Source organism: Ambystoma mexicanum, chromosome 1p (genome assembly GCF_040938575.1).
Source record: "Ambystoma mexicanum isolate Mex_15411 chromosome 1p, UKY_AmexF1_1, whole genome shotgun sequence".
Lineage (NCBI taxonomy): Eukaryota > Metazoa > Chordata > Amphibia > Caudata > Ambystomatidae > Ambystoma > Ambystoma mexicanum.
Genome location: NC_090921.1, coordinates 591,006,055 through 591,026,628, shown reverse-complemented (window position 1 = coordinate 591,026,628; position 20,574 = coordinate 591,006,055). Strand labels below are relative to the sequence as shown.

Sequence of the window (20,574 nt, the reverse complement as noted above, 5' to 3'; positions counted from 1 at the left end):
GGGAGAGGGCCACAGGGGCTAGACGAGTGCTAAGGGGAAGCCAGGAGAGCATGTGCCAAGGACTGCATGGGGTACAGGGGGTGAGTGTCCACATGCTAAGTGCAATGAGGGGATGGAGTGAGTGGAGGCGGGGGGGCTTGTGCCCTGTGGTACTCAGAGAGAACCAGGCAGCTAGTCTCTGCGGCAGAAGGGGTTGTAAGCATGGGAGGTTGAGAGGGAAGGAAGAAGAGAAAAGGAGGGTCTTGAGGAGCTTCCGGAACTTAAGGCAATCCAGCTGAAGCCTGGGAGGGGCAGGGAGACCATCCCAGAGGGATATTCCTGCGGAGAGCAATCTACTGCCCACTCTCTGCATGGAGAAGCCTCTCATCTGCAGAGAGTCGGAGCTAGAAGACTGAAGGGATCCACCAGAGTGGTATTTAGGGAGAGAGAGTTGGATGTAGCAGGGTCCCAAGTACCAGAAAGCCTTGTGGATGTTGCAGAGGGTCTTGAACTTGATCCTACCAGCAACCGGGAGCCAGTAGGGAGATTTTAGGGCTGGAGAGATGCGGTCCCTGAGCTTGAGGACAGTGATAAGTCTTGCAGCTCTATTCTGGATTAGTTGAAGTGGGAAAAGGGAGGATAAAGAGAGAATGAGGAAGAGGCTGTTGCAGGAGCCCACCCTAGAAAGGAGCAGAGCTCTGGGGACATTGAGTTTCTGGGGGATGGTGAGGAAAGGGAGAATGCCTCTGCGGAGGTGCAGCTGATAGTGGGACTTCTTGGCAAGGTCTGTGATTTGAGGATAGAAGGAGAGAGAGGAGTAAAAGATGACACCAAGATTATTTGCCTCACAAGATGGTGAGGAGAGGGGACCCATAGAGAGTGGCCCAAGGGTAGGAGGTAAGGAGGGAGCTGGGGTCGCAATCATAAGGATCTCATTCTTACTGGCATTAAGGCAGAGATCATTGGCAGCACACCATTCCTGCATAGCAGTCAGTCAGGGATGAGAAGAGAGGAGGAGGAGGAAGCAGAGGGAAGCTTGAAAGAGAGCTGCATGTTATCTGCACAACACTGGAAGTGAGGGGAGAAGGAAGAGATCAGGTGGGAAGAATCGACAAGGTAGATGTTGAAGAACCACAGCGAGAGTTTAGAGCCTTGAGGGACACCACATGTGGAGAGTGTGATAGGGGAGAGAAAAGGTCCCAGGTGAACCTGGGAAGGTCGTTCAGAGAGGAACTAGGTCAACCAGTCCAGTCGCAGGCCCATGATGCTAAGGGTGTCACAGAGCTGAATTTTCAGGGTGGCATGATTGATCATGTCGACAGCAGAGGAAGGATCCAAACGGATAAGAATGGATGGAGAGTTAGAATCGAGAGTTGAGATCTGGACTTCACGGATGTTCAGTAGAGAAGTTTCCATGGATCTGGCTGCTCTGAAGCCAGACTGGTGGTCGTGGAGAAAACCAACATATTCAGTGTGTTGGATCAGTTGGGGGATGACCAGCTTCTCCAGGAGTTTACATAAGAGCTGGGATCTAAAACTAATGGTCCACCTAGGGACCTGACAATTGCCAACACTTCTCACAAATGGACGTCAACTTGGTTTCGATGTCTTTGTGCCTGATAAGTTACATGCCGGTCTTCTGAGACTATCCAAAAATGTTGATAGTTAAGGATGGTTGTGATGGTGATTATTGTAATAGGGGACTTAAGATATTATAGCCTATAGCAAGTCCATCAACTGATTGCACATAGGTCACAAGACAAGCTGATACTGTAGATACTGACTTTTGATTACTACAATTAGTTTTTATGGAGTTATGGGTGTTCTTTGAGTAGTTAAATATTCACTCAAACTGACCACTTTGAACCCGCAAAGAGAAAGCAGTGAACCAGTTTACAATATTTGTGAATGCCAATAACTGATCTTCCGATCTGTATTTTCTGAAATGTTTCTCTATTTTTTTGGTTACAGCTTCCAGAAAACAGAACCATGTTGAATTCATTCAGCCAATGGCGGTCAACATACTCTGCTTCCTCCTCAGTATCAGAAAGAACAGCAGAAGAGGAGGCCCTCCCTGGTGAGCGGCTGGTTTGCTACCCACATTCCCAATTAATCACCCGCAACCTCAAAGGTATTCGTGCTCAGAAAAAGAACTCAGTCATCAACCGGCGGAAGAAGTCATTCATCCCAGATGACAAAAAGGACTCAAGCTACTGGGACAAGCGGAACAAGAACAACGAGGCAGCCAAGAGGTCGAGAGAAAAAAGAAGGGTTCATGACCTGGTAATGGAAGGAAGACTGGCTTCTGTCATAGAGGAGAATGCCTTCTTGAAGTCAGAGCTCATGACAGCCAAGCTCCAGCGTGAGATGATAAAAGATCCAACGCCCTACCCGGCCCTTTACTGCAACTCCCTGTCTCCATTTGTACCCGGCATCTGGAGTTGTGGGATGTGGCCCAGCATGGTGCCCAGTGGGCTCTCACCGACCTGTGGCCAAGCTTACAGAATGGCCTGTAACCTGCATCATTCTCCCTCAGCGAGCCCCAGGCCTTCAAATGAGGATTTGATGCTGTATCATTTTGGCATTGCGCCAAGAAGTCAGAATGCAACTGACATGGCTCCAAAGAAAGATGTTGAATTTGCTCGGCATAGCTTCACCACAAAGTCATTTCTCTGTGAGGATGATGGTCGGTGTTCTAAGCCACAACAACATGTATCTGTTATTGAGACGCTTGACTCCAAAAGGGCTCCCTACAAGCTACGGTTTCAGGAACCAGCAGGTGGGGACCATGATACAGTTGTCAAGAGTTATTCTTTTCCCATATCTACATCTAAAGGCCTGGTGAATGACTTTGTTGCAGACGGTCCACAGTTTGCTCCTTTTCTGCCTTCTCCAAGCAGTGCCTTCCGCACCTTACCCAACACTGGTGGTCAGGGACTCAAGAGGAACCAAGGGACTTCCTGGCGCAATGTGCCTTCCCTGGAAGCATCTGCTTTCCCAGAATCTGCATATTTCTACCCAGTGACCACATCAAGATGTCAGAGTTCAGCGCTCGACAATCACTTTAAACCTATGGGGCCTTTGGGGACCAATGATGCTTTCAAAAACAACAGGCTGTGCCCACTGAATGCTGAGGTAACTCAAGATAAGAGAACATTGCTGGATGCAGAGTGAGGGTGTTGCGGTTGCGGATTTAAGAAATAAGACATGGGCCTCATTCCGTGTTTGGTGGTATTTCGACAGTAAATCTACCAAAATACCGCCAAAATAAGTTACTGTTATGACCACATAGTCCTGTGGGTTTACCACAGATTACAAGTGGTGGTAGAGCGGTGTTAGTCCAGATTTAAGGAGTCCATAGGACTCAATTGGGGAATTTCAGGTGAAATTACCACCAATGCCACTAAGTAATTCCACCAAATTATGTACTTCAGCAGTGCAGGAAAAATTGAGGTAATTCCGTTACCGTCCAAAAAAGTGCCAGTAACGAAATTAGCTCTACTTTTTCCCATACCGCCATATTCAGAATGAGGCACATTGTCATTAGTAGTGAACAGCTCAGTTTTCGTACTCACCAATTATTCAATGAGCCCAGTGGTAGACCTGTGCACACAAAAATATAAAATGCTTAAGAAATTAAAATCATACCTCACAATTATGTGGATAAAAAGGCTAATAGGACCACTTGGGAATGTTTTGGAGGATCTCTTGGTTGATTCACAAAGTATACCATTGCAGGAGTAAGTTATGGTATTTTTAACGCAGACCTAGAGGCTGGCCAAATCCTATGAGTGTGGTTGGAAGACAGTCCGAGTGGAAAGTCTGTGTAAGTTACACCTGATTCACTTAGATATCCCACATATGGCCAGTATTGCTGAGCTGATAAGGTGTAACCTATGGACCATATTCCCGCAGTGAGGAGGAAACTGCACTGGCTACCAGTAAAGCAGAGAATTAAACACAAGACTCTGGGCCTCATTACGACTAGTGCGGAATGGGTTTAACGGCGCCAGAAATGGTGCCGGAGCCGTTAAACCCACTCCGCACTATTACAAGGTACCCTCGCGGGACCCGCTCTGGACGTCTCCAGCGGGTAAGTGGGGATGGAGGGAGGGGGGTTAGAAGGGGTAAGGATTGTTTTGGGTGGAGGGTTGGTGGCGAGAGGCTTCCCGTTGCCTACCCACAGTGGCTTGGGTGGCTGGAAGCAGTGGGTGGAGAATGTTTAATTCTCACCTGATCGGCTAAGCACCCTTCCCCGGTTGCAAACATATAATATGTTGGTACAAGTTTACATATCACCACATGTTGCACCACATCTCACAAAGCACTTCCAGAGAGGTGTAACCTGTTACATTAAAAAATGTCTGATTATATTTTCACCTTACATCATTACATTTTGGTGGGTCTGCTTGTGGGGTCTCCCATGCTTTTCAGGGTCGATATTTGAAGGATGAGTTCTGTTTCACTTGATTTCCAAAAGTGCTTTACATTGCAGCAAGTTGCAAGCAGCAAGCAAAGGCAAAGCAGCTGCATGAAGACTGAATTTCTTTTTTAGGTGTATTTGATGGCTTTAGACAAACGGTTTGAAAATGAAAATAAAAGCATTACATCGAATATGGTCTGTAATTGGACGGCAGTGTCAATCCTTTTTATATAGTACATATTTCAATCTGTATGTGTTTTGTGTGTATGTAATCCGTTACTGATGAAATGTCACTAAATATTTTTTAGCACATTTTTTAAACAAATTTGTGATGCAAAACGTACGGGGGTTTTGGTGATGTTGAGGAAGTATGGGATGGGGAGAGGGGATGGATGAATGAGGCAGGGGCAAATGTCTCCCCTTGCATTTTGTGGCAAAGAATCCATAAGAAAATCGTGGTAAAAACTACTGCAGTTAAAATTCTTTGTGATTTCATAGTTTTGTATCTGTGCTCAAAGTACAGGTTTGGGAGAGAATGATGCTGAAGACAGCCACCACAGTGCAAGCATTCTCACCGTGTTTGCCACTGTGTCATAGACTTGGTCAGAGGGGTGAGTAAGTCTGAAGTATTGCCATCTGGCAAGGGTGTAGAAGCCATCGATTTTATTTCTTTTTCTTAAATATAAAATGATTCAGGTATTTCTATCTTAGAAAGGGTGGTCTTCTGCAAGTTACCGACTCTTGTGTACCACTCCTGTACCCTGCTAAATAAATATTCTAATCTGCAGGCCTGCTCTCCAGTGGCACACAGCGGGCCTCATTACACGGACGGCGGTAAGGGTTAACGGTCACCGTTAATGGTACCAGTGACCGTTAACCCTTACCGCCTTACTATGAAGTCCATTTGCGGGTTGGGGACTTTAACGCCTGCTTTTTGCAGGCGTTAAAAACCAACCCGCAAAGGGACCAGGGAGCTAATTACGGTACCGCAATTTGCAGTGCCGTAATTAGCACCTTCCCCATTCCCAGTATGCCCTATGGGCAAAAATGGGAATGGGGAAGGGCAATGGGGGAAGGGGGAATTACCGCCGCACCAACCTTGGAATGGGGCGGTAATTCCCCTTTCTGCCAAGGCGGTGCCGGTATTTTACCGGCATGAACCATGGCGCTAATAGCGCCATGGTTCTCCGCCATCCGTGTAATGAGGCCCAGCAGGTCCAAGGGTCACAGGTGCCCTTTTACAGATGCAGTGACAGCTAAGTCACTTTAGCTCAGGGGCTGAATTTAAGATATGCACCCCTGCTCCCAAAACCACCAAACTAGGATAGCTACTATCCTATTGGCAAATGTAAACTTTACATCTGAGCCATACCTGAGTTCAAGGTATGATGGCTAGCATCTCTCATCTACATTCTATCTATTTTTTATAAAAGTGAACATCTGTGGGAGACTGGGTTTGTGGCAAAGCGTTGTTCCTTATACAATTCCACACTGTTTCCCCAACTGCACCAAATGTTACATAGTTACCTTTTAGAACGCTCCAGACATTCTGGCTACATGATATATGGACAACCCACCCCTTTCCCCAGATTTCAGCACAAATCAAAATTTGTTTGTGGATCTGTGGCTTGGTGAAGCATTGTTCCTTATACAATTCCACACTGTTTCACTAATTTGCATCACATTTTGCATAGTTGCCTGTTAGAACCCACCAGATATGACTGGCTACACTTTGGACACCCCAAACCTTTCCCTGGTTTTCAGCACCTTCACAAATGAGTCGGTTGCCTGAAATCGGCAAAACATCAATTTGGTCGTAGAAGGATTGGTCCAGACATGAGGAACAGAACCCCATGCACGGTTTCCGAAATATTTGCACCACAACAAACAGCACCATGCCAAGGTGAGGTGACAGGTGGGGAAAGAGCACAGAATGCCCCAGCATGCAGCTGCATGCCAACGCTCGCTTCCCCCAACGTCTGCTCTGGGGTATGTCAGCCAACCACACGCACCCATTCTCAGTCTAGTTTACTTCAGGGTGCAAAGCACATCAAGCGATGAGTGAACTGGAACTGCGACCTACAGGATAATTGATTTTCAATTATTGATGAGAGTGTTATTATGTCTGTCTACAAAACCCGTTCAGAGAATGGGTACTTTTGGTAGTACTTATCAAAACTGCATCAAATAGATATTGACATGTGTCAGCACTGTGAGCCCAGCTCAACTGTGCAAGGGCTATTTGTATTCTAAGAGATCAAAGATTGTAAGGTAACTAGCAACCTGGTGCTCAGTATACTCCTAAATGGAAGGTTGGTAGAGACTTAAGCTGTAGTTTAAGGCGAAAAAGAGGTGGGTCTACCCCAGCCCACCCAACCAATAAGATTCTCAAAGCAATTTTCCTATACCGCGCTAGACTTGGTATTTTATTTCAACATGTCCCAAACAAAATGTTATACTGATGAAAGGAGGTACTCATATCTATTCATGATGGCTGAGTTCAAATGTTACAAACAAAACACAATTAGAGATACAAAATCTATAATAAAAGAAACCAATTGCAATCAAATTTGATGTATGATACAGATCATTCGACTGTTTGTCCAATTCTTTCACAAATTATATTGGATTATTACATACAAAGAACAATTCAATTTCAGAAAAATGAATACAAAAACCAGATTGATAATCTAAATCATCTGTGCCCAACTCAGATTTCTAACTTGAACAATGCCATCCATCGGAAAACACATTAATGCCAAAACACATCAATGCCACATCAATGCCGAAACGTTTTCAACCCTGTCGGGTCTTCCTCAAGGCATAACAAATGTAAATCAACCTCATTTGATCTAATTGTTCAGTTTGTGTTCAATGAGTGCATTCCCCACATCATTATTTATCAATAGAAAAAGAAGGAAAGAGGGGAGGGGGAGAGAGGAAAGACAAAAACACAGACCAAAATTATTATTGCATACACTGCATTTGCAAATTAATTATAATGCATTGATTAAAACCTGAACCTACTAATCTCTTCCAGCCATGTGTTACCGTTTATTTACTCAATACCCAATTATATTAACATTCTTATGTTTCATTTGTCATGCCAGCCAATGTTTTTATCACAGACTAATTTTTCAATTCATAGAAAACTCCAGTACCATAATCTACATATTCCATCTGTAAATACTAATATGGAGTGTGTCAAAGAGCCTGGGTCAACACTAATCAGTCCTTAGAGGTTGTCCCAAAAATTAAACCTGATACCCCACTCACATTAACTTAGTTAATTGCACTCCAGCTAATGATTGATTAAAACTCTCGTTGCTCCCTATTTATTGAGGTAACAGCCCCCCTGACCATAGTGTGCCATTTCAAAAACACATGTTTTAACTCTCCGTCCTGATATTGTAAATCCAATATATGTATGTTGATAAAAATTGTTCCCGTGGCATTTCCTACTGCCTTCTTTGTCCGTATTGTCCCGTTAATTACTCATTTCATCTAGAAATGGATAATGCGAAAATTACGAAAAGCGTATGCTTGTTCCTTCTAAATTTAATATATGTCCTTTTAAACAATTTATAATCTAGTAAATAGCGCTTACCAACAAATAAGTCCACCCTTGCGAGTTATTTTAAATGGTCTTCACTATGAGAGTATCAATGGCAAATGCCTGCATGTTGATGCTGCAACCTCGTAAATATGTAGGCTCAAGACATGCATGTTAAAATGGTACAACAAAATTGACTCTAATCATTATTGAAGCATGTGGACTCTACGTTTAAAGACTTTCTGCAGGGTTGCTGTTTACCTAATTTTGGGCCTTCAAAGTAGTTGTTCGCTTGTAAGGGCACACAGGTGCCGTGGTATTCCGCAGACATCGCGGTAGTCCGCGCACAGCACTGTGAACGGACAGTTTGGAAAACACATGTGGGATTATTTGATGGCTGAAAGAGGGCATAGAAAGGTAGGGGAGTGGAATTGAGATGATATGGAGCTGTTTTTATAGGTGAAAAAAGGATTTACAGATGCAGAGTCCGCTGTCCATGTTGGTGTCCGCGGACATCATTTCAATTGTAGAGGGTTCAGGGCGAGTTTTGTTACGTGAAGGTGTAATGTACGTACTTGTTATATGGTTTCATTCTATTGTGGTGCTTGTGGCCACTTGCAACACATAGTATAGTAATATGTGTATAATAATTATAGGTAATGTAGGGGGAGTATACAGTGTTTGTAATATGGTGGAATGATATTAAAGTGTATATGGTATTGATGATTGTAGTACAATTGAAGACAGTGCTCCTTGATGTCTCCTCCTCTTTTCACACAGTCAACAATTGTATCCTCATTAAATGATTACATGTTACCATTAGCATCATGGATTGGGCACTGTACTGGCTGATATGTTTTGCTTACTAACCGCCCTTAACAGCTGCAACTGGGCTGTTTGTACTCCACCAACTCACTGTGTACCTGCAGAGTAGCCCAGAGTTTTATCCTATGATTCCATCTCTTCCATATATATTTCATCCCTCTGGCTCACCAGATGTCTCACTGGCAACACATAGTATAGGTGTATAGTAATTATAGGTACTGTAGGGGGAGTATACTGTATTTGTAATATGGTGGAATCAATTGTATATGGTATGTTTGATTGTAGTACAATTGAGGATACTACTAATTGATGTCTACTCCACCTTTCTCACAGAGAACCATTTTATCCTCATGAAACGGTTATATGATTCCTTTAGCATCATGGATCAGGCACTGTACTGGCAGATTTGTTTTTCTCATTTACTGCCCTTCCCAGCTGCAACTGGGCTTTTGTACTCCAGCACCTCACTGGGTATCGGCAGATCACCCCAGGGTTTTATCCTATAATTGTGGCTGTTCCATTTCTATTTCGTTCCTCTGGTTCACCTGATGTCTTTCTTTTTTTCTCATTTCCAGTGTTATGTTAATAACACACAGCTTTCCTTAAACTTCCGTTAACTCATTTATCCTTGTCTTTATCCCTGATTGTTTGATCGCCATCAAGGTGTTGTGTGAAGCTAACAATCTCTTTCTGATTGCCAGATAATTATCTTTCTTATTGTGATACCTGTTTTTCTCCTATCCTCTGGCCTCTGTCTTTGGGCCCTCTATTCTCACCATCCTGTGATGCCAGAAACCTTCTTTCTCTCCTTTACTACTTATATTTTGGAGCTTATAAAAAAATACCCATGCTTTCAGCGTGTCCTGCTTACATGCATTCTACTGTTCCTCACCTTCCCCCAGAAGCTGAACGCATGTGGAGCTCTGGTCCTGTGTAGGTTAGACTAATGCAACAGCATCTTCCTTAACCTCCCCCTTTGTTGTGCTATGCCCTCTTAGGGCTAATATAAAATAAGGCTGCAAGACTTAACCTTGGCCTAAGGGATCGTATCGTGCAGGTCTACAATGCGTACATTGGCTCTTGCTAATTGCAAGGACTACAATATGTCCAACTTTGTTTCCATAAATACTGGCCTGCTAGAGCCCTCCGCTGCTGTAACTCCCATACTGTGATTGTCAAACGCTTTTTGAAACAAAGAACAGGAAGGATGTCTCTGTCTTCGGCTGGTGCCTCTCTTTCGAACGGCTGTCCTGCTCTTCTTATACTTCAGCTGGACTTCCTTAAGTTCCAGAAACTTATCAAAACTCTGCTTTTGTGTTCCTGTTTTACTTAATCCCTTCTCTGCTAACTCATATCCCTGCCACTTAGACTGGTGGCCTTGTCCCTCATGAACCTTACAGGTTCCAGGCCCTATATCTAGTTGACACCAGTGCACCAACCCCCTCCCCCCCTCCAGCACTGCCTGTGTTGGTCTACCGCCTGGCTTCTGTGTACCATGCCCTTGGAACTCCTCTGCCCCAGCAGGTAGCCCCCCACCTTGGCATCCCTTGGCACTTTACTTCTGGTCTCCTATGAGCCCTTGGCAATCCCTACTCCTCTTTCCACCCATCCACATCTTTTACTGCAAAATGCATATGTGCATTTATAGCAGCAGTGTGCACAATGTTTAGGATAGGCAAGTGAAATGCATATGCAAAAGATTTCTAGAACATCTTTAAGTGGCTGTTGTTGTGTGTAAGTTTAATATGTTGATAGGGTTTTATGTAGAGCTTTTTGGGGTAAACACAACCCCTTGCAATAACTTTTCAGCAAAATTCATTTCTTATGTGATATCATCAGTGATATCATCAATTACTTTTGTGATGTCATATTTGATGCCCTGGGTGTTAGTCTTAGCAATGCACAGTGGTGGTGCGAGTTATTGGTGCACACCATAACGGACAAATGTTGGGGGGGGTGCGGTTTTACTTGTAACCACAACATCCCTTTAACAACGTTTTTTCTCTGAATTTCATAGGTTTTTGTTAGTGCAACTTAACCATAACGTCCCTTTAACAATGTTTTTTCATTGAATATCTATATATATTCAGTGATAAAACATTGTTAATGGGACATTATGGTTATGTTGCACTAAAAAAAAACTATGAAATTCAATGAAAAACCTTTGCTAAAAGAACATTATGGTTAGAAGTAAAACCATACAATCTCTGAAATTCGCCAGTTCTGGTAAGCTAAGCAAATATAACTCATACCACCACTGTGCACTACTAAGACTAACACCCAGGACATCACTGATGACATCACAGATACAATTAATTTTGATGAACAGTCTCTACAAGGAGTTGTGTTTTTAATGTTGGTAACAAGATGTCAGGCGTGAACGGGAGGAGACCTATTCTGAACTACTGAACTACTGAACTACTCATCTAAACAAAAGATTATATTGGAGTGTTTGTTGTCAAAACAGGAACCTAATCATACACACAAATAGGCAATGGCTGCAGCATGCACCATAGAAGTACATTTTTAATCTGCTAAGTTTGTATAGTAAAATAATGTATGGTACCTTATCAGAGTTTTGAATAATGTTAACCATGGAATAAATAGTTAATAATTCAAGACGTACTACATACGTGTGTTAGTACAAACAATATATAAGAAGACCCACAATGCATACAATGCATACAAATCAGAGACACATATAGGGAAACTAAAGTAAGGAAGAAAGAAACAACATCACCAGAAAATGTCAATAACATTAAAGTTCATCATCATGTGTACAAATGAATTGTGTGTTTGAGGCCTGCTTATTGCCCCACATATGTGCACCATGAGCTAAGACCAAACTTTAAGGAAAGTACTTTAAGAACATACAATATGGTTAATGTCTAATTAAATAAGATCTTTTCAATGTTTATATTCTGACTGTCAGTGAACAAAACCACCTGACATAAATATGTCAGTGAACAAAAACAAGTGGCCCAGATATGTGATGTCATCAATGACATGTGTGATGTCATCTTTGATGTCCTGGGTGTTAGTCTTAGCAGTGCACCGTAGTGGTGCCGGTTATGGTTGCTTAGCTTACCATAACTTGCTAATTTATTTCATTTTTTCGGTTTTAATTGTATCCATAGCCTCCCTTTAACAAAACTTTTTCATTGAATTCATAACGTCCCTTTAATAAAGTTTTTTTCAGTGAATGTCATGGGTTTTTACTAGTGCACGCTAATTTTCTATAATTTACTAATATCATACTTAGCCCAATATAGAAACATTTCTGTCCAATTTACAAAGTTTAACCTTTAAACTCTACCATTTCCCAGCTTCTAGCATTATTTTTTAAAACATCCATAAGCTTTTTGCAACTTTTTCCACTGTTTTTGAATCCGTTGACATTCGTGAACCTCTGACTTCATTGCAGACTTTCCAGACAGTGTCACATGACCATGCGCACGTGTTGCATTATGACGTTTTTGCCAACGCGTCTGATCTTCGCGAACGGGTCCGTGCTTCGTGAACAGTGCGGACCTGCATTTTCAGCTGATGTAGGAACTTTGAAGCTCAAAAGTTACCCTTGCACAGCACAGAGCACATACTTGGAAGAATATTAGCAAAACTGCTATTTATCTTAAAAATGGCATCAGCTATTGCCATCCCTCCTCCCGAAGAGCCACCACCAGCTGGAGGACCTACCCAACAAAACAACTCCAGTACTTCAAAAGACAATGAAGAGGACCAAGAAGATGAGGTAGAGGAAGTGCCTACCTCTAGCACCCAGAGAGAATCACGGGTGTGGCAGTTCTTTATCACTGTTGGGAATGTACTAAAGGCTTAAGCTACCAAAGTGAAATGCACTGAGTGTGACGTACTAGTCGCGGACTACCTGGACAGTACTCCTACGGTACCACCTCCATGTGCTGCCACATCAAATCCAATTACCGCAATGTGATTGGTTATTTATAACGCGCTTCACACCCAGAGGTGCGGACCCGGGGATCGAACCTGTGTTACTCTGTGTCGTTTTGCTTCCAAGGCGAGCACGTTGCACCTGAGCTGTCCTCCCTATACTCTCAGAAAGGTTGTTCCTTTCTTAGTAGGCTGTCTTCCTCCACCTCATCTTTCTCAACCAATACTGTAACCACACAGCCTACTTCTGTGGGACACAAAATCCCGACAGCTACCTTGCAAGCGATAAAAGAGGCTGTTGATCCACATATTTCGAAGAAAACAGTATTCTGTATATACTGTAACACACCACTCTGCACGGGGGGAGCAATTTCGAAGTGCTTTTGAAGCATAATCAAGGAGCATGAGAAACACTGCCTCCTAACTTATATGTAACACACGCTTGTGCAATGCCACCTGAGAAAACATTTCCATGCTGGCTGTGTTGCACCAATACCCCATCAAGCCCCAACCTTCAACGCACACACATAGTCATACACAGGTCCAAAAAGGAAGCCATTTCTGCAAGCAAAACCCTCTGTAATTTGCAGCATGTCTTCCAGGCGCTGCTACCAGAAAAGAGGTGGATAAACCCACACACAGGGTGAAGGATTGAATATTTCTATATTCCCCCCATTCCTGTAAGCAGAACATGTTTGTGATCTGAAAGGGCTTGCACGCCAATTGAGCTCATGTTGTGCCATTTAATGAAGCAGGATAACACCAGAAAATAGTGTCTGTTTTATTACCTCTCCTACCCGTTAAAAGAAAACTTTCCAGTTCACACCTTTTTTCGCAGAAATACCATATGGAAAAGCTGCAGAAATTAAATACAAATAATTATTAGAATAATCTATTGGGAAATCATTACTGAGGGAAAGAAATGTCATATGCTGAGTAGGGTGGCCACATTTTCAAAATGGTTTTGCGGGGCACTTTAGATGTGGTAGTGCATCAGAAGCAGTCTGCAGTGCAGGTGGTTTCATACTGTGTAATTCGCGTCCCCCACTGCTTTTAAGGTACATTTGTGGAAGATGACATTTTTAACATATACACAGCACAGAAAAAAACTGTAGGCCCATTATAGATGCAGGACACTCATCAGTTAGAGCTTTGCCCAGGCACTGTGTGGCAAAATATATGCAAACATACTAATTTGCATACGCTTTGACACCAACATAAGTGACTCCACAGTAAGGGCACTGCAAGAAGCATCATCAGTCTTTGATTAGAAGGTACCATGGGAAGTGACTTTAGAATAAGTTGCCATAAGTAAGTCGAGTGGTGAATAACTTTGTGGTGTGAAATACATTAATGAGAATATTATTATGTATGAAGCAATGAAGCAACCCTATAGTCATTAAACCATGGGTGAGGATAGCTTATCATAGCATAATAATATAATAATATAAGATATGCGCTAAATCATTTACTGGGGCTCTAGATAAAATACAGTGGCCCTCATTACGACCCTGGCGGAAATCGAAAAACGATGGCGGAAATGCAATACCGCCATCGAATAGCGCTCGGTGCGATTATGACCCGTCACCGTAAAGTACGATGCCATTAGCGACACCGTAGTGAACGCCAACGCTAACTGCACCAAGTACGCGCACGCGCGCCATGCCAAACCGTAATTACCACCATGGCGCAACGGTACGCGAATTCTGACCCTAGCGGACATGTACCTAACGCCATCAAGCATGGCGGAAAGTACCATTCCGCCATGGTGAGAAGTACGGCATCGCGAACCAACCGTAAACGGCCCTACTGAGTGCCTGTACACCACTCCCTGGCCACATTGCACAACTCCTCGTAGGTGCAATGAAGTCACACAATGCAACCATTGAAATGTACAAGTCACCCATGCATGCCAACGAACAAATGAATCTAGGGGCTCCAAGTGCCTTGTGAGTGGCCATCCATATTTGCCATGGCACCATTGCCGCACTGATGCAGCACAGGCATGTGAAGGTTCAAGTCCAGCAACATGAACAGAAATAAGAGACAAACAAAAACAGGCCCCCCCATCGACTGATACCAGTGTAAGGCAACATTCAAAGCAGTATCCTGAGTGAGACTGCACCAGCCCTGTACTCCTGCCAGTAAACAAACCAACCATCAGCATAAGCATGTACCACACAAGTTGACAGAGTGACAGAGCAGCCAGGCTCATCTCAAGAGGGGCCAATGGGAGCTGCAGGGCACAGATGGCACGAATACAGAAGCTATTCCAATGGACATGACCTCAGTCTCCCTCCAAGAAACGCACGCAAACACAGGCACCTGTGACCAGCCATATTCTGATAATCACATCATTCCACCAATCCACCTGGCTGACCGGCATCTGTTACACAAAAGCTAATCCCCCGCCCCTGAGCATGACATCATTAAAACAGTCATAATGGTAGCCCCTATCCATGACCACACTGGGCTTCGTAGGCAAACGCGGCCAGTACAGTACCACGCAACTATACTCAGAATCCGGAACCCAATGCAGATCTTCTCACAACACATCGCTCCACAAATAGGAATATGCTACATTACTTGCAAAGAAGAACGCTACACGGTTAATATCAGAATAGAAATTTAATGCACAACAAAATCACCAAGCCCATACAGCCATTAGGTCACGAACTCCAAAATACTTTTCATTATTGTGTGCTGCATCCGCAATAAATGACCAGCTTCTTCTTGTGTGACGCCCTGTTCCTTCATGGTACACAGGGGCTACATTCACGTTCAAAAAGGCAACATGGAAGCGCCTAGAACCGCAGGGCCGTCCCATTAGGTAGGCACTAGTCCAGCTGAAAGGTCGATATGTTGCTCCTAGCCACTAGTACTGCGTAAGGGCATGTGGCCCATTGGCGATCGTCCCATAAGATCGTAATGGTGCTCCACTGATTAACACGAAGCAGCAGGTGTCGGGAGTAAAAGCCATCTGCAGGAGTGGCATACAGATGGCAGCGGCAAAAGGGGAGGAGATACCTGTCATCCAAATGAAATGAAAAAGAATAGTATGGGCATCAGTACTTCATTTGAATTACTCACATCAATGATCACACTAAATCCACAGCCATATGCATGCTAGCCCACTCAAAAGGATTATACCCACCCACAAATCACTTGCGAATCATGACTATAAAAATCGAGGTGAAAACACTATTACAAACGAGTGTTTGTGTGCATGCGTCTGTCAAAACAGAATCCATTAGATGGGATTAGTAACGTGCATAGACACAAGTGTTTGAAGGCGCGTCGAGACAGGGAGGGTTCAACAAGGGCAGATAGACGATGGTGCCACTATGGCAGCTCTGCATCACATAGCGCAGGGGAGGTGGATAGATTCCAAAAAGCCCTGTACATGGCAAACTCTCCATTAAATCATCTGCCCATGCATCCATACATCATTCCCTCATCCCGGAATGAAAACGCCTGATTATTTACTCACATAACATGTGAAATTTCCATTGAGTCTGTGCGTAATGCAGTCTGCAAAATCCACTGTGCTCCAGGCCGGAATTCCAGTGTTGTGAAGTAACATGTATTTGGGAACGTCCTGCCTTATCGTCCACTACGCTATTGCGCATCCCATACTATTCATATCAATCATTGCATTCTCGCCATGGCCCCTGTCCCAAGGACATTAAACAATAGTACGTTATATTTGCAGTCAGACCTGTGGGCGTCTCCTCGCCGCTAGCTGGAAACCGAAAGCGCCGTCCTTCGAATTCCTCATTTGCAACATCACGTCGAAAAGGCATCTGTGACCGCTTGAAATCACAAATTCATCCATGTAGTGCGGCAGTGTGTGAAAATGGCAACTGGCTTCACTCACAAATGGGACGGCCCGCCCGTCGGTGAACCGCGGTACAGTGCTGCATGAGGGTCCACCGTTAATCGAGTACTACATTCCACTGACCCTTCACAAGTTTGTTCGCGACTGCAAAGATAGCATGTGAAACAATGGGACCATAGCAGAATGAACATATGAACCAATATTTCACTGCCAATGGATCAAATACATGATTGTAATAGCAAGATGCCATGCGTCGATTTGCAGCGTTGTGTGCGGGACGTGCTCGCCCAAAGGGGATTGCAGCTTGCACAGGTGGAATGAATCACCACAGGTGGAGGCTATACAGCCTGAAAACACATAAATTGCACACCCAACCCCCTCCCACAACCACACCCACTCCAAAATGCTACCGGCAGGACTAGCGATGTTGGCCCTGGGGGACCTGATAGCACTGCAAGTACTCCAACTTCAAGAAGAAGACGAACACCAACTACTACAACAACCGGCCGCACAGAGGAGACGCAGGAGGAGGAGGAGGGCAAGGCAGGGCCAGCAAGGCCCGCCAGCACAGCCACTACCACCACGCAGGCAGCCCGCAATCCCACACCTCCGAGCACATCCGTTCAACCTCACGGATGAGCAGATCCACACCCTCTACCGTTTGGACCGGGACACCATAACCGCCATTCTGGACATGACACAGGCTGACCTTGTCAGCATGATAGATAGCCCAACCGCCATCCCACCCCTACTGAAGGTCGTGTCTGTACTCCACTTCCTGGCCACAGGCACCTACCAGCACACAGTCGGACAGTTACATGGCATTTCGCAGCCAGTGTTCTCACGGACACTATTGCAAGTGCTCGATGCCCTCCTGAAGCACGCAGACGACTACATCTCTCTACCACGCTCGGAGCAGGAAATTACGAACACAAAAGTGGGATTCCATGCACTTGGCGGCATACCGGGTTGCATTGGTGCCATCGACTGCACCCATGTGGAATTGGTCGTCCCACATGCCATGGAGGCCCAGTACCGCAACCGAAAACAATTTCATTCTATTAATGTACAAATGGTGTGTGACTCCAACAGGATCATTACACATTGTTGTGCCCGATTTCCTGGATCAACCCATGATTCTATGGTCTTGAGGAACTCTACAATACCACGCTACATGGAGCGACACGCAGGGAACAGATCCTGGCTACTCGGTGAGTCTCATTTCATGCATGATAATGTGGGGTATGTGATGCGGCAATGACCTGGCAGTAAGGGGGGGGGTGCGTACGTAGCAATGTCATTCCACAAACGTCCTTTATTGTCCACATACAGGTGATGCCGGGTATCCACTGAAGAGATGGCTCCTTACACCACTCCGGAACCCACAGAACCAGCATGAGGAGGACTACAACCATGCCCACTCACGTACCCGTGTAGTCATAGAACAGGCATTCGGCCTACTGAAGACTCGTTTCTGCTGCCTCAGCAGGTCTGGCGGGGCACTCCTGTACCGCCATGAGAAGGTTGCAAAGATGGTCATGGCATGTGTCATGCTACACAACATGTGCGTACGTAGAAATGTGCCCATGCCCCCTGACGCAGAACTGCAAGCACCTGAAGATGGTCATGATGAGTGTGGGGATGTGGCAGCACCTCAAGGAGTCCGCGAGGCACAGGAGGGCCGTGACATTCGTCAGATTCTCATAGTTTCATGCTTCTAGCACTCACGCCTGGTGGCTGATACATGGACACGGGACTTGTGGCACTGTGTGTGTCTGGAACATGCACAATATGGACTGTACGCCTATAAAGGCCTCGTACACAAAGATCAATGTCCACACATCTCATTGGATGATCGTGCATTGTTTATAGCATATGTGGAATTATGTTACACACCCCATCGACCCGCCACCCAAGTGAGCCCAACACACCCCCTCCACCCTCCTACCTCCCCCCCGAACACCAGTGTCCATAGATGCTCATTGTCAGTGGGCAGACGCTATTGCAAGCCCCCTCTCCGGGTATCAGGGGCACCCCTGCCTGTGGAGCGCAGGTTCCTCCCTGATCTACGTTGGGGGCTGCCCTGGACGGAACTTGCAACGGATGATGTCTCTGCCTGCTCACGTCCATGCATGTCCCTAAGGGTTTGTGAGAGCTCAGTGAGCACACGGCGCACTGCGGCAAGTTCAGCACATACGTCTTTGGACGTTGCATGCAGTTCCCCCCTCAGGCTCTCGGTGCTTCTCTCCATTTGTACTCTCAGGCTCTCGGTGCTTCTCTCCATTTGTACTCTCAGGCTCTCGGTGCTTCTCTCCATTTCTGCCCTAAGTGTCTCAGTTGATGTTTCTATGGCTGCCTTAGTACCCCCACATTCATCAGCATGGTCCTTGAGGAGCGTGGCCAGCTGCTGCTGTTGCACGATCACCTGGTCGAGGGACTGTTGCCTCTGCTGTGCCATGCCCATTTGCGGTGGTGTCACAGAGGGGCTGATCACCTCATGTTGCCTTGCCACAGGGCTTGTGGGGGATGGCCAGTCGTCGTCTTGTGGGTGCCCCTGCGTGGTATCCTCATGGTGTACGGGATGAAACATACAGGGGGATTGAGACAGGTCATGGATGGATCCTACTTCGACATCCCCGTTTTCTGTGTCGGAGCATGCTGCCATTAATGCAGTGTCACCTATGGTGCTGCTGCCACCAGAAGCAGTGCCTTCTGTGGCATCCATTGGGGGGACCTGTGGTGGTGCTGTTGTGGGCATGCTGGCTGCTGGGGTGCCTGTTGAAGTTCCCTCCTGTGTGCTGCCACTTGATTTGTGCTGCTGCCGTGTCTTGATCCGTGCAGCTGAGGTGGAGGGTCTTTGGCCGTTGGTCTTGGCCCTCTTTGCAGGTGTGCTGGTAGGGGTGTCCTGGAGCTCGTCGTTTGAATCGGACCCTGTGGTGGAGTAAAGGAGGGCGAGCGTTATTAATGGGTCTGTGGAAATTGGAATGGCAATGTATCACATGCATTGGGGTGGTACCTGAGGGTGATTTGGGTCGGGGCCTTGGAGGTGGTTTCATTTTTGTGTGGATTGAGGATGCAGTTGTTTTGCAGCCTGCAGTTAGGGTGTGCCTGCTGCACGTGTAGAGGGTGTTTTTAGGATTTTTAATTATTTATGTATTTAATGTGAGTTTTAAAGTGCACTATCAGGCCAATGTATGTGGACGTTCTCCTGGACATGTGTTACTGTTGCACTATGTGGACACATGGTACTTCACATGATTGGACATTGTGGATTTAGCATTGTTTTATTTGGCCCACCTACCTGATTCTTCGGATGTCTGCACTCCTTTCTCCATCCCTCCGACTCCCTCTATACTCTCCATTCCAATGGTGGAGGCACAGATTCCTTCCCAGGGGGTCAACTTGATGGGTGATTCCGATCCTCCCCCGGTAGCTGTGGCAATGTTACGGTTGGCGGATAGTATGCTCCGTACGCGTATCCGCAAGTCGTCCCATCGCTTTCTGCATTGCTGTGGGTTGCGGGGTGCGGTCCCCACCGCACTTACCCGCTGTGCCACCAGGGCCCATATGGCCTTCTTGTTCGCAAGTGCCGTCCTGGTCATTTGCGTCGAGAAGACGACGGCAGCATTCTCCTGGAGGGTCTCTGTGAGCACGGTGAGTTCCTCACGGGAGAAGTGGACCTGCCGCTTGCGGTCGCACGCTTTTTTCGCTACTTTTCCCATTTTTATTGCTTTCACTAGGGTGGATGACGGGTTGGGATGTGTCTCAGGGTGGTATTTTTTATGGTTGTGTGGGAATTCTGATTTTATAGGTGTACGGCGTGCTGTTTCCCGTTCCGGGACCATGTTTTTACTTCCGTTTCCGTATATTTACGGTCACCGTACTTTCCGATTGCCGCTCATTACGGTGACCGCTAAGATGGGTGGCGGAATTGCACCTAGGGCGCCGTACGACGGCGGTGAGGGGCGTTTTGGGGACATTTCCGCCATCGCGGACTTTGCACTTCCGCCATGGCGTAGTACTCGTGCCCGATGGGTCGGAATTAGC

At 45.6% G+C, this 20,574-nt stretch overlaps 1 protein-coding gene across 1 annotated transcript in view; it reads left to right on the top strand.

Moving 5' to 3' along the window:
* LOC138533062 (uncharacterized) overlaps positions 1–4,105 on the top strand; it is a 66,050-nt gene extending 61,945 nt beyond the window's left edge. The window contains exon 2 of the mRNA XM_069641155.1: positions 1,951–4,105. Coding sequence (XP_069497256.1) covers positions 1,969–3,153 — 1,185 coding nt within the window. The 5' untranslated portion in view covers positions 1,951–1,968 and the 3' untranslated portion in view covers positions 3,154–4,105. The remainder of the gene's footprint in view (positions 1–1,950) is intronic.
* Positions 4,106–20,574: the final 16,469 nt, after the last annotated feature.